Source organism: Arvicanthis niloticus, chromosome 19 (assembly GCF_011762505.2).
Source record: "Arvicanthis niloticus isolate mArvNil1 chromosome 19, mArvNil1.pat.X, whole genome shotgun sequence".
Classification (NCBI taxonomy): domain Eukaryota; kingdom Metazoa; phylum Chordata; class Mammalia; order Rodentia; family Muridae; genus Arvicanthis; species Arvicanthis niloticus.
The window spans coordinates 11,795,301-11,810,363 of NC_047676.1; the positions used below are offsets into that span (position 1 = coordinate 11,795,301).

At 46.3% G+C, this 15,063-nt stretch overlaps 1 protein-coding gene across 3 annotated transcripts in view; it reads left to right on the plus strand.

Annotated features, from left to right (window-relative positions):
- The window catches only part of Trio (trio Rho guanine nucleotide exchange factor), a 289,368-nt gene that overhangs the window by 174,493 nt on the left and 99,812 nt on the right, over positions 1-15,063 (plus strand). For all 3 annotated transcript variants that reach the window (XM_034523627.2, XM_076916395.1, XM_076916394.1), the window contains exons 16-21: positions 953-1,072; positions 2,542-2,733; positions 3,148-3,297; positions 5,231-5,345; positions 7,407-7,522; positions 11,093-11,215. In XM_034523627.2, the coding sequence (XP_034379518.2) occupies positions 953-1,072; positions 2,542-2,733; positions 3,148-3,297; positions 5,231-5,345; positions 7,407-7,522; positions 11,093-11,215 (816 nt within the window). The remainder of the gene's footprint in view (positions 1-952; positions 1,073-2,541; positions 2,734-3,147; positions 3,298-5,230; positions 5,346-7,406; positions 7,523-11,092; positions 11,216-15,063) is intronic.

The window sequence follows — 15,063 nt, forward strand, 5'->3', positions numbered from 1 at the left end:
ATCAAAAGCAGTGAGGGCAGGAGCTCAACGGTACAGGAACATGCAGGCAGGAGCTCATGAGAGGCCGTGGAGGGTGCTGCTCACTGGCTTGCTCCCATGGCTTACTCAGCCTGCTTTCTTATGGAACCCAGGGCTACCTTCCCAGCAGTGGCCCCACCCACAAGGGGCTGGACCTTCCCCATCGATCATTAATTAAGAGTGTCCTACGGGCTTGCCTACACCCCTGTAGTGTGTGAACTTGAGTCTCATGGTATGGCCCCTGCACATTGTGGTGCAACCTATTTCACCCTATGCTATGGTGTCCTTTAACACTGATGGTCCACGGAAAGTCAGTGGAGCAAACGAGCCGCTCTCTCTAAGCAAGTAGCCAGTTTTACTATAGGTTAGGTGAGAGTCTGAACAGGAAGTAGCAGGACTTCCCCCGAGTGTCAGAGAACTCATTCAGTGAGAAGTTTGCTTTGTAACATGGAGCCTGAGCAGTTTTGGTCTGTGTTCTCATAGCCCACTGCTTCCACTGTCTTCTGAAAAACAGACCTGCAATGCCTTTGAGGCCATATCTGTGGTGAGAGCCCTGCAGGATTGCAGGCTGTGTCGGTAGGATCAGAAGGGAGTCAGGGCTGCCTCCCTAACCAGGACCTCTAGACCAGACCGCTCAACCTTCCTACTTCTGCAACCCTTTAATACAGTTCCCCATGTTGTGGTGATGCCCAACCATAAAATTATTTCCATTGCTAGTTTTGTTACTATCATGGATCATAATGTAAATATGTGCTTTTCCCCCGGTAGTTAAGTTTACCCCATGTGAAAGGGTCATTTGACCCCAAAGGGGTCATGGCCCACGGGTTGAGAACCACTGTAGACCACTTTGCAGCCCCACCCCCATCCCAGGTGTTCTGCAAGGTGCACTGGAAGGACCGACCGCTGTATAGACTTGCCCTCTGTCCTGTTTCAGGTGCTGGGCTGGATCCGAAATGGAGAGTCCATGCTAAATGCTGGGCTCATTACCGCCAGCTCGCTGCAGGAGGCTGAGCAGCTGCAGAGAGAACACGAGCAGTTCCAGCATGCGATCGAGGTAAGGCACTGTCTGTGGGTGGACCATGTGGCGTGGAGAGCAGACTGCTAACCATTGATGTCAGGGCTCCTGCTGGAGCCAGCCGCAGGCTGAGCGTGAGAGAATGACAGTGTTCATCAGTGTGCAATCGACTAGGAAAAACAGACAGCCCACAACTGTAGAGGACTGAGGACCGCCTTGTAGCAAGCGTCCCAGTGGTCAGAGCCCCCTTCTGTCCCATGAAAAGAACCTAGCAGGATGCGTGGCCTCTGATTAGAAAGAAGTGTCTTAAGTCAGGGAGGGCAGATCGCACCCTGAGCTGAGTGAGGGGTTTTAATGTCCAGCGGAGTGTTGGCGTGGGAAGGGACTCACCCGGAACAGGCACAAATGATGCTCGTGACTACACTCTTCATGCTACGTGCTTAGAGGCGACAGGATTCACTTTGAGAGGCTGAGGGTCAGGACTGCACCAGACAGTGGCCAAAAGCCTCGGCTGCTCCAGGCAGCACACACCCTCTCCGTTAGTGATGCCGTAGGTGCTTTAGAGTCAGTTTCTTGGGGTGTGGGTAATGGTGGTGATGGGTGACCTCAAAGGATAGGCAGGTTTTGATAATAGAAACCAAGGTGTTAGCTGAAGAAAAAGCCACGGAAGTCAGGACTAATTTACTCCCGAGGTCAGTGTATTGTCAGCTTTCCAGCCTAGGTGGCCTCTTCCTGAGGCTCTAACCCCAGGAAGTGTGGCAGACCTGAACAGCTGCTATGCCCAGAGGTTATTGGTAATCAAGCTCAAGTGTCAGCCATTTGGGAATCTGTCCCATGGTCAGTGGTCAGTGTCTAAGGGATCATTTGCACAGTATCAGCTGAAATGCAGGGTTTTCTTCTCTCTGAGGCTCTGGTGCTGCTCTTAGCAGTACCTTGTGTTCTCCATCTTTCCTGGGGAGCCCCTGGCATCAGAGCGTGCCATGTGCTTTGCTTTGTGTGTGGCACAGAACATTCTCAGTCTTTGCTCTATTTATTTATTTTCTTTTCTTTAAAAGAAAAATCACTAGTTCTTCAAACACTTTTCACTGGAGTCCAGAGCTTCAGTTGAAAATGGAAATCAAAAGCATTCGCTGTGACCCCATTTTTTCCACACTTGTTGTTTCGCCTGCAGTGGCTATCGTAAGGAAGCCAGGAGGGATAATAAACTTGGCACGCTTCAACAGAGCTGTAAAATATCTACTGCTAAGAGTCGTTCCTGTTGCTTCTCAACTGGAAACCCCACAGCGCAGTGCCCTTCTGGGAAGTCTTAGTGGTTTTCACCCTTCATTAGATAAGTTAGACACCAGCCTGGCTGGGGTGAACTGCTTTACTGAAGCACCCATCATGTTTGCAAAGCCTTCTAGCGAGGAGTAGCTCGAGTTGATTCTGTTAGCCAAGGAGAGCAGCCCAGTTCCTGCCATGAGTGTGTGAAACTGCTGAATGAGCTTTCCCATCTTCCCCGGGTCTAGAAAACGCACCAGAGTGCACTGCAGGTCCAGCAGAAGGCAGAGGCCATGCTGCAGGCCAACCACTACGACATGGACATGATCCGTGACTGTGCAGAGAAGGTCGCCTCGCACTGGCAGCAGCTCATGCTCAAGATGGAAGACCGCCTCAAGCTTGTCAACGCCTCTGTCGCCTTCTACAAGACTTCAGAGCAGGTTGGGAGAGAGGGCCTGTCTCTGGGCTTCTAGTGACTGGCTTTAGGGACAGCTCTACCACCATTGGCATAGCCATCAGGAGTGACCCTCTCAGGTCCACGTTAGGAAAGACATCCTCTAAAGTTGCCCGTGCTACCTTACCTATCAAAGAGTAGCATGCTGACAAGTAGCCGAGAAGACAGTTTTCTTCCCTCTATTATGAAAAACACTGGGCAATGGGAGTGCAGCCCTGGCTTCATTCCTACCTTGAAATCCCGCTCTGTCTTGAGCCAGGCGAAGCCTAGGCAGCCTCGGGTGGTTTTGGTCTCTCTTCCACCTTCGCGTTCCCTAGAGCACAGATGACACTGCTCCCAGCTGTGCAGGGGAGATGGCAGATGTGGGGTGATTTCTGAGCCTGGAACTTCATTCCCTCAGGTCTGCAGTGTTCTGGAAAGCCTGGAGCAGGAGTACAAGAGAGAAGAGGACTGGTGTGGTGGAGCCGACAAGCTGGGCCCCAATTCTGAGACTGACCACGTCACCCCAATGATTAGCAAGCACCTCGAACAAAAGGAAGCCTTCCTGAAGGTATAGTGCTGGTTCTGTTGGATTTTGATGCCGCATTGATTGGCTGCTGAGGACCACAGGGTCTTCTGACTGATTAAGACGTGATTGTTGTAGGTTGCTGGCGCATACATAGATGTGTAGTCTGTACTTTGAGAGAGGCCGCATACATGGCCCTGACTCTTTCCTTGTGTGGAAATTGATGGGGTGATAACATCAAGGACTGGCTGATCCTACTTAAACTGTCTACTAGTTTCACCGAGAATGAACTACAAGTTTATGACTGGAAGTATTGACTGGAAGTTAGACAATGTTGTGGAACAACAGTACTATTATAATGATGAGATTTCTCTGAGGCAAACTTACTGCTACCTGGAAGTCCCATGAAATCTGCAGACAGAAAGCAATTACCTGGTTGATTTGGGGAAGCACTAATACTATAGCCTGATTAACTCGTGATTGGAGATTCAGCCTCTTTAGCCTATAGACTGGGTCTCAAAAGATACAGAAACACCCAGCACCCTAGCACCTGTGGCTAAGGGACAGCACCTGCTCAGGGAGCAACCTGTGAGCAAGTTAGCCCCATGCAGACAGGCTCAGTGTTTTGTCTCTGAGAGGGTAAGTGCAGACTTTGAGGAGTGCTTTGTCGTGTTTTTATGTGTGTGCTGTTGGCTCACACATAAGTCATAATTGTGCATTGCAACAGTTAATTTTTTAGGGTGGTTAAACGTTCGGAAACACTGGATACACACTTGCCTGCACACTGTACTTTTAGGTTCTGAGTGTCACGACCAGCAGCTCAGCCCATCAGAAACGTCACTTCACACAATTTAGTTTCTCTCCCTGCTTCAGCATTCTGACCCCCACCCCCACTCACCATTTCCTGTGGTCTGGAATGACCTGTTTTGTGTCTAAAGGCTGTCTATTGACAGAACTACTGTTTCGTCTGGAAAACTGACTTGTGAGTCTTTATTAGGGACCTTGTAGAGAGGTTGTTGTTAAGCAAGTTGGGATGGGACAATCATTGTAGCTCCCAGACCCTAATTGTGTTCAGTAAAGCTTTGGAGACTACTCCCAACAGGCCTTTGTCATTGGCTTCCTAATGCAAACTACCATTAGGTGCTTAAGTTTGGAGATCTGGTCTCTTGCTCCAGAATCCACATAGTAGGAATTGAATACCACTTAGTTAATATAATTATGAAAGAGATTCAACTAAAATTACAAAGGAAAAGCCATTCAAGTAAGTTTGTAGAAGGGACCTATGCATCTGGGTTTTCCTGCTCATCAGTCCTCACACTGAGGGTCTACTATCCATTGATAACATCACTTATGGCTTGCCTAGTATACCAGCTGTTACGTCACCTGCTACCCCAATAATGCAAAACAGCCAACCTCCCAGAACCTGAGGCTTTGACACTAGGAATGGGGGGGATGAGTCTGGTTCCTTTATATAAAGTGTTTATGACAGTCTCATCTACAAGGTAGATCATTCTCCAGCCTGGAAATGTTTGCTACTGTCTGGCAAACTTGACAGAAGTCCAGGCCCAGTATAGCCAGGCTGTGTGCTTCCACCTTCCAACTAGATTGAACTCAGTGTGACTAAGGATACAGTCACCTCCAGGCTTGGCTGAGAAAGGACCCCCACATCTTCTTTGGTCAGTGGCTGCCCCCAGTGTCCTGCCGTAAAGCCTGTCCACTGAGGATCTGTAATGTGATCTGACCTTGCATGATCCAGGAGTCCAAAAGACAATTACTTTGTTTGTTTGTTTGTTTGTTTGTTTTAATTTTAAGTTTTGAATAAAACTTAATCTCTGCTTCTTGTAATCCAGATGGACCAGATGGCTGTTAGGTAAAGACTTGTGAGATAGCCATATGATACGGCATCTCCATATACTCAAAATTCATCACTGCATAAGGTAATCACATCACTGATGCATCGTCTTCTGTTGTTTCTTAGGCATGCACACTGGCCAGGAGGAACGCGGACGTCTTCCTAAAATACCTACACAGGAACAGCGTGAGCATGCCAGGCATGGTGACGCACATCAAAGCTCCAGAACAGCAAGTAAAAAGTGAGTCTGCAACCCCTGTGCTTCCCGCAGCTTTGTCCTAAGCACCCAGCTTGAGCCAATGTTGGCCTCACTAGTTGTCAGCTCAGTAACAAACTACGAAAAAATACGTGGGACGGTAATACATGGATGGAGTTAGTGGAGTATCAAACAGAAAACATGGCGTTCAGGGTGATAGTTCCTGGCCTTGCTTGTTATTATATGTGAGTGAATTTATGATCAAGAATGAAAGCTACACTTTCTTATATGCAAAGTAGTTTTAAAATTTAAGTTATAAATCATGTATCAGTATATAAAGTATACTCAGTATTGTTTACTTAAGACATGGGTAATTAATAAAAACAAACTGTTACCCTGTTTTATATAACTTGAATATAGTATAGTAGTTTTAATTTATTTACTTGTAAATGCATAGAAAAAGGTAGGTCTAGGGAAATTTATACCAAGGAGTACATAATAGGGTTGGTGTTTTTAGGAGGTTAAATGAAGAAGGAGGTGTGCAGGCTATGGAGTCACCTCAACCAATTTCAGGCAGCTGAGACTGAGCTTTGTAGGCAAAAATTGTAACATTGACCCTTGTCTTAAACTAAAGGAGGCTGTGGGCTGCTGGAAATACTTTGTTTCTCTTGCACTCTACTTGGTGGCAAACAGTTTAAGCACCTCTTAGACTGACAACAAAGAGCTACATCCATGTATGTCTTACTGGGAGGATGCCAGTGTAATCCCACAGGATGGAGCCAGGAAGTCAGACCTCAGAGTCTCAGCATCTCTCAGGACCTGGAGCCACCCCCGAATCATCAGGGCTGTTAACCCCGTGCTTAGGAAAGGTTACTACTGTTCAGTCAGAGCCTGAACCGAGAGCAGAGAAACTTCTCTCGCATGAATAGCCCCCACATGCAGCGCTGCCCCCACATGCAGGGCTTGTTTAAAATAGGAGCTTAATGCTTCGGTGGACTTAAAATTTCTAAATTATTTTTAAAAAATTGAATATATTCCTGTGCTTTCAGTAACTGGAAACAAAGCCCACAGGGCCCTGCTCCTTCTCTCTCTAGCTCTTGGCTACTGTTAGCTCTGGGAAAGGGACAGTTATTCTCTCCTTTAACATGGTCACTGAGGAGCTCACAGGCCCCTCTCTCTCCAAGCATGGATGATGTCAGTCTGCCAATAAAACAGTGAACAGTGAACGGTGCTCTTGTTTTTTTTGTGTGGGGTTAAGCATGTGTTCATGTTTTCTGTCCAATGTTTAGTGTCTGAAATTACATTACTTCAGGACTAAGGGTATAACTCAGTGGTAGATGGTATGTTTTACCATAAGGCTTTGTTTTCCGTTCTTACCACCAAATAAACAAAAGTCAAAAACATCCCCCCCAAACAAACAAACAAACAAACAAAACCAGCAAGTGAACCGTGGGGATGGAGAGCAGTTCATAGCCTGCTTGCCTAGCATCCAGGAAGCATTGGGGGCAGTGCTCAGCACCACATGAGCCAAGCATGCTGGTGATTCCAGCACTCAGGGTCAGAGGTTTCAGGTCATCCCAGCTCTCTGTGGAGTTTCAGGCCAGTCTGGGATATCTGTTTTAGGAAATTCGTTCTGTGACTTACATGTTTCCAAAAGTTTTTCTTGGTTTTTTTATGTGCCAGTGCTTTGACAGTAGCTATCGGTGTTTTTTTTTTTTTTTTTTTTTTTTTTTAATCAGTTTTAGTTTTTATATAATTAAACATTTTTGCCTTCATGGCTCCAAGGTCCTCTGCTTCTCTGGTTCCCTCCATTCCTTCCTAAAGCTTTATGTTTAAAACGTATAAGTAAACAAACAAAATAAAAATGACAACAACACATTCAGCGGTAAATACAAAATAATAATAATCTTGCACCTGTTCCACATTCTGTTCAGATTTAATGGTGAGAGTACAAAGCTGACTGAGACCTTAGACAGGACGCCATCATTTCTTAACACAGTCTGTCTTTCTGTGTCGTGAGCATAAATATCTAAAGGAAAACAAGCTGAGTTTTGCAGGCATGTTAATGGAGAGCAAGTACTGACCTCTTTTCCTTTTTCCCGTCAGATATCTTGAATGAACTCTTCCAGCGGGAAAACAGGGTATTGCATTATTGGACCATGAGGAAAAGGCGGCTGGACCAGTGCCAGCAGTACGTGGTCTTCGAGAGGAGTGCCAAGCAGGTCAGTGTGCCCATGCTTCCCCAAGCCCTCCACCCATGCTTACACCTTCTTTGCCAGACTGGCAGGTCTTTATTTTAAAAGCCATCTCTAACACTGCATCCTTATGGCAGGAACAATTGTGTCTCTTAATTAAGTTTATTATAAAAAATAACCCTCTAAGCCCTGTATGGTTCACACTGTGCAAGTGTGCCATTTGGTTTTTCTAAGCTGCCTTTTCCTCACACTTAAAGCTGCCAACTGCAAGTCACCGATACAGTTACCACTTAAAAAGCTTGGTCAAGTCCTGGCTAAGTTCTTACGAAAATGCAGAAGGTGTTTTCATTCTCATATTGTTATATTCTTTTATGGAAGAAAAAAGCTTTAATTTTCAGATAGATTGATCTAAATCCAGGTAAGAAATGTGACAGGATTTCTAATAATCCAGCATGCTTAAAAGGCTTCTTGAGTTTGGCAGAGACGGGATGGGTGGGCTCCGTTTTCCTCTTCTGAAGGCATTGGTGGATAGAGACTTCTGAGGAAACTGTCAGTCATGGAGATCATCTTAAAGTAAAATCTGTTCACTTATGTCTTGAGTGTTGAAATTCACTTCAGTTCTCTTTGGCTTCAGTGTTACCACAAGAATGTGTGTATTTTCCTTCTGAGATGATCGGGAGGGACAGCAGAGAAATGGTACAAACTAATTACATTCCCCCAAAACCTGAGGGTGACAAGGTTTGGGCTGGGTGTTCTGTGTCTGTAGATGTACTCAGAGCCACCCAGGGCTGCTCATTGTGATCAGTCAGAGCTGACCTCCATCCTGTCTGGGACTCCAGTGTGGGAAGTTTCTTGAACCTAACACACACCACCACACTCCTGACACAGACAGGTTTTGTTAGCCAAAGAGAAATTAGAATTCAGCATAGGTCTCTCAGGTACAGTACAGGTTTTGTTCTGAGTTGCTATGTTAGTCTGACGAGGAGAGCCATGTCCTCAACTGCTAAGCTACGTCTTCATACGGACTGGAGCTCCTGGTCACCAAGTCTGGTGCTCTGATGGTCTCTCTCTCTCTCTCTCTCTCTCTCTCTCTCTCTCTCTCTCTCTCGTCTGAGATCAGATCCTGCAGTCATAACATTCCATTCCACTTTCCTTGTGTGCTTCTAAAGATGTTCCACCATGTTTCATCGTGATGGAGGCGGCTGTGGTTTCTAGCTAGGCAGTGTTACGCAGCCTGTCACATGGCTTATCTCTCAGTTTAAAGACAAGGCTTCAGCTCCAGCGAGGCGCAGCTGTGAATCCTTTTCCTGGCATTGCTGGTGGGTCCCGTCAGGCCTGCTGTCCCCCTGAGTGAGCCCTGCTCCACATGCAGTCCAAGAGCGGACATCAGCGCTCACAGCCGCTCTTGGTCTCTCAGAGTTAGCCGTTTTCAGTGTGGCATACTAAAATTACTAAGTGGATGCCAGTGTTCCTAATGGCAGTACAGAGAGGTGATGGAGTCTCTGTGGCACGGCGTCTGGACTTGCCATTCCCTGGCCCTTCCTGGTTCCAGTGCCTCCCTCTCTTATCTCCAACCCTGAATGCTGCCGCTCAGGACTGAGTGCACACTGTTCTCTGTACTTCTTCCTCTCCTCTTATCTCCCCCTGGATGTTTCCCAGCCCTGACCTCTATTTTTGATACCCGGATGTATAAATTTTGGGTCCCTCCTCATCGACTCTCCACTCTGGCCTCAACAGAAGCAAAACTGCATTCCTGACTCCCTGTGTCCTGACTACTCTCACCGTACTCGGAGTGACGAGGTGTGTCTGATTCCTGCCTCTCCTTTGCTGTCTGTGCATCCCACCTTTGTCTTCTTTAGTGTAGGGAGGCTGACCTCCTGTGCCCCTCTCTGCCCTCTCCCTTCATCCAGCAGACCCTCTGCCATTTCTACTCAGCACCATTCCAGCCCCTTTCTATGCAGTAGCCTCATTTGCTTCTGCAAAGGACTCCTACCTCTGCTTGTGGCCACTGTGAGCTCACAGGCCTTCCGTAGCCTCTGCTCCAGCCTCTTCTGCCTTCTTTCCTGGTGGCAGGCTGAGCCGGCCCCATCACACGGCTCACCTTCCACCTCTCCTGGCCTCCCTCTGACCAGGGCCCTCCTCCTCCCTTCTCTGCTGTAGCCTGTGACTTGCTTGTTCATCTGTCTTCCTTTGCAGTCTGCAAGGAAGGGGGCAGCCTTCTGGTTCCCTGGTTTCCCATGAAACCTGTCTACAGCCTGGACTTCAGGCTGCTTTTACTCGTGAAGGCATCTGCCTCCACAGTATTCATAGTATATGCTTGAGGGCTTTTCAGTGGATTCTGAATTCATGGATTGATGTGACCTTCACTTATACCAGCGTAAACATTGTTTCAGAGATGGTGTGACCGTCTGTGAGCACGAGGAAGGTAAATGTGCAGCTGGTAGCTGAAGTGCCTGGGACTTAAGACTTCCTTTTTTTTTTCTTTTTCTTTTTTTTTCTTTTTTTTCTTTTTTTTTGCTATGAAAATGTTCACAAATGGGACTGGGGGGGGATTGGCAAGATGTGATACCTTAGGAAGTAGAGTTCTTGGAACTAAATTTGAACCCCAGAACCACTACCAAACAGCTATGGTAGTATGCACTTAAAATCACATCACTTAGAGAAGCAGAGACAGGCAGATGTCTAAGGCTTAGTTGCCCGCAGCATAGCCTACTTGATTAGTTTGACGCCTGAGAGGACTGTCTCCAAAAAGAAAGGATGGATGACTCCTTAGTGATGACTACATTAACCTCTGACCTTCACACGCACACACACGCACGCACACTGCCACAGATGCAATCATGTATCTTAAAGAGACAACAAAATGGGTATTCCAACATCAAGTAGTTAGAATGGGTGGCTTAAACATTCTTGGGCACACAAACATGCCCATGCTTTTTAAATGCTGATTTCCCTTCCCACAGCCTATGTGGAAGCATGCATTTAAATGAGTCTGATTTCATTTTAGTCCTTGGCACCTGAACCTTCTGGGCGCCTCTCTTCAGGCGTTGTCACTAGGCAAGAAAGGTGAAGTCTTCTGGCATCTGCCCAGTGGCGATCTTATGCACAGTATAGACACCCCTCCTCCAAAACCTAGGTGAACTACACATCAATCTGGGTGTACCAGGTGAACATAGTAGTCTGGGAAGGAAACCAGAGGCCTGGAAAGGCGCAACCTACTTCTGCTTTCCCCGGAAACACCCATGCCTAGAAAGCTTTGGTTCCCTGTGTATCCAGACCTTCGGCATCTCGGTTTCAGACCATCCTTTGCCCACCTCTTTGGTCCTGAAAAGATATGCTGGATAGGAGATCTTCAACTGTGCTGTTGTTAGACCTGTAGGTTCACTGTCATAAGAAACCCTTGAACCATTGATCGTCGCTACATCAGTGACAGGATTCTTTTCCCTCCCGCCATGATGCTTCTTTTAGAAATGTGTCTGCCTGAGGGGGCTACTCGTTGATTCGTGCAGACCGAGGCTTACATGAGCAGGGCGTGCAGAAATGTCTGCTTTCCTTGAATAATTTAGCCCGTGAACATGTTGCGTTGTTCTCCTCCAGGCATTAGAGTGGATCCATGACAATGGGGAGTTCTACCTTTCCACACACACCTCAACAGGGTCCAGCATCCAGCACACGCAGGAGCTGTTGAAAGAACACGAGGAGTTTCAGATAACCGCCAAGGTAAGTCTGTAAGGCAGTGGGCTTCTGGTCTGTAAGTCTGCGTGGATTATCCCAGAATGACCTAGAACATACACTCCAACGAAAGGGGGTGCTTGTCAAAGGCATCATAGAGAAAGGACAGTAACCTGGAGAAATGGCTACTTTGTATGGTGCCCGTCAGCGTAGGTTATGTGCTGTTCTTCCCAGGCGAGGCCTTTATCTGTCCTGCTTTGTTTACCTGTTTGTGTTCACCTGATCTCTGTGATGAGCTCCAACTCTCCTGGGCTCTGCCTCTGTCCTTTGTGTTATTTCTTGGCTGTCTTTCTCTCATTTGCTTTCTGAGTTATTTTTATCAAGTCTTGCTGTTTTTCTAAACCATGAGGATGTGTTTGTTCTGTATTCTGTGTCTTCCCCTTCCTTATCACCAGTTCCTCGAAAGCATCATGGTGGCACCACTCACCACTGTCCAGTCCCAGCATGGTCTGTGTTTACCACTGACAAAACTGATTCCTGGTTGTTCTTGTATTTGTGATGCTAGAGGCCTCTCTGCTTTTCTTTTGAAAAGAAAACTGAGTACTAATTTCAAAAGTACTGTATCTTTGCATTGGTATATACATACACAAATTTGTAAAAATATGCATATTGACACAAATCGTCCGAAAAGCTTACCTCCCGGGAGCTGGTTCAGGTCTTTCTCTCAGATGGTTTTGAACTGCCTAAAATGAGGTCACTTCTCTATGATGGCTGTTTTGTTTTTGGAGTTTGTTTTTAAATTACAATTATTTCTATTGGACTGTACATGCTATAGCATACATGTGGAGGTTGGGGGAATTGATTCTCTTCTTTGACCATGCGAATCCTGGGGATCAGACTCAGAGTTCCAGGCTTAGCAGCACCTGCTTCACTCACTGAGCCGCCTTGCTCGATTTCCAGTGGTTGCTTGGTTTTGTGTGTGTGTGTGTATGTGTGTATGTGTGTGTGTGTGTGTGTGTGTGTGTGTGTGTGTGTGTGTGTGTTGTGCTCTGAAATATTTCCAAAAATGTAATTTTAATGGCAGACTTGAATTTTTAGAAGATGCTGACAGTTATTTCAGATTTGAGCAAAAAAAAAGTGATCAACTTGAATAATATACTTTTAATCAAACAAAAGAAAAACAAAATAGTGCTTTATAGTGCTCCTATAAAGGAAAAAGACTAACTATAAGGGGGTGGCACACCTTTAATCCCAGAACCTTAGAGGCAGAGACAGATAGATCTCTGTGCGTTTGAGGCTAATCTGGTCTACATTGTGAGCTCCAGACCAGCAGGGACATGTAGAGAGACCCTGTCTCCACAAACCAACGCCATCTAGAAGAACTACCTTGTGTGGCCCTTAACCAGGCTTGAAAACATAAAGAGGAATTTTCAACCAGTTGGAGTCACAATAGCTACTTTGTATTGTGCCTGTTTGTGATTTTGCTTCTGTAACATTTCTGGCTCCTCTTCCTGTCCTTGCTGGTCTCTCCTCCCTGTTTCCCAGCAGCTTCTGAGTGTGCTGGGCCTTGGGAAGCCCTGGTCCTGTTCACCATGCACTGTGAGACACTGAATACTGTGGGGGTGGGGCTTAGGCCAGGTGGATGTAGCCCCTCCTAGAGATCTGAGGAACACCAGAGAGCCAACTGGGCCTGCATCTGAGGTGAGGACCATGGCTTGCCCTTCTTTAGCATACAGTACATTCAGCCATATAATTTTTACTTTGTTAGTACAGATAGGAAATCATCACTACTGAGTTTATCGTTCTGTGTTGGTTCTCCATGGCCCTTAGATTGGGTGTTAAGGAAGTGCCTGATGTGGCACCCAGAGGTGGATCCAAGACCAGTTCTTTTCCACCACAGCTGGGAGCCCCTACCACACGCTTGTCCCTGTAGCTTGTTCGCAGCCCTGCTATTGAGTGTAGTGACGGGCCCACCTTGTTTACCAGGGGAATATGTACAGGGAGTTTCCCCATTGTTCCTAAATAGTTTTCTATTGAGTTTGGGTGTAGGTTTTCTATGTAAAAGACAGTAGTATGCATATCTTTATTCTTATATTTTGTAAGATCTAAAATGGTAGGGTAGCATCTGACCATATTGTTTACCAAGTCTTTTGTTAAATATATAGCATAAGTTGTATTGGGAGGAAGCCAGAGGTTTGGAAAGAGTGGCCCCTGCTGTCTTCTTAGCTATGCGATGTCATTGGTGTGGGCTGTCTGAGTCATGAACTTTGTTGGTGGAGATTCCACTTGCTTCATCAGGGTGGGGTGAGGTTTGCCCTTGTTTGCACCCATCAGTGTCGCCTAAGAAATCACGTTTCTCCATCCTGTAACAAATCCTTAGCTATAACAGGACAGTCTCCCAATTTGTTACAATAATTCAAATTAAAGCCAAGAACAATGCACACATCACTGTCTTACTAAGACTTCATGACCCAGTCCCTTTGTCCTAGCCCTATCCGGCTCCTGGACTTCATGTTGGGTAGATTTCTGTTTCATGCCAATGACTGGACTCTGGTGTGTGAGGGCTGAGGGGACTTAGGAATGTGCTGTGTGTTGGAGAAGATGCAGTGGAGTCTGAGAATGTCTAGGGAAATAATAATCTATGTAGAAGCGCCTGTACAGAGAACCAGAGGAGGGCACGAGCCTGGGCCAGGTAATGTGGGCCCTCGCTGTGAGGTCTCAGTGGTCTTTGAGATTAGGGAGTTTGCCCAGAGAATTCTCACTCAAAACATTTATAAACTAAGAGAGTTTAGGATGGAGGTTGAAATCTTTGTTTTTAGTAATTTGCAGTCAGTTTTCTCTATATTTGTTATAAAGATTTTCCAGATGAAGTTTAACTGAAGGAGGCTGGAGAAATGGCTCAGTGATTAAGAGCATTGGCTACTCATCCCCAGGACCCAGATTCAGTTGCCAGCACCCACTTATTGGCCCACAGCTGTCTGTAACCCCAGTTCCAAGGAATCTGGTTGATGCCCCAGCATTGAGGTGGTGCACAGTGGTATATGCAGGCAGAACACTCATGCACAGAGAACAAAAATAAATAAATCTTTTTTTTTTAATTTTTAAGAGTTCAACCAAGAAAAGTAGGTTTCTTGGAATAATAACTTGTGTCTTTCAAAGGTCAGCTCTCAAAATCTAGCAGTAACAATCAGGGAAAGGCTGTGAGAAGTGAGGTGAGAGATCAGGGCTGGAGAGGTTGATGCACATGCGTGGACCTGCTCTGCATGGTAAGCCCTAACACTAGGTAAAATAGACAGTTCCCGTTGAATTCATACTTTTCTATACGTGTATGAAATGAAGTAACCTTTGTTATGGAGTGGAGCTGCTTCCCTAAGGGGCGTCTGTTAAGAGATGAGTTTTCCTTCTGGTTTCCAGAGATGTGGTCCTCAAGAGATGCTCTGGGCTGTGCTTGTTACCTGGTTGTTCCTAAGGCTGAAGGGAGGCGGAGGTGTCTAAGTGGATGCACAGAGAAAGCATGTATCTAGCAAGGGGCTGCCAATGCAGTACACATGGTGCTGGAGGAACAGTAAAACCAAAGAGAATCTCCTCCGTGGGCCTCCTCATTCATTCATTCATTCATTCATTCATTCATGCATTCATTCACTCATTCATTCACACATTCATTCACACATTCATTCATTCATTCACTCATTCATTCACGTATTCATTCATTCACTCATCTATCCACTCATTTATTCACTCATTCTGCAGACTGACCAGAGGAGACCCTTGACAGATAGGCTTGGTTCTAGGATTGAACTCACAGGAACACCACTCACAGTGCAAGAGTGAAGCGAAGGTGGCCAGCCCAGACTCCGGGAGGGAGGTGGGCTGGATGGATTTGGGGCCATCAGTGC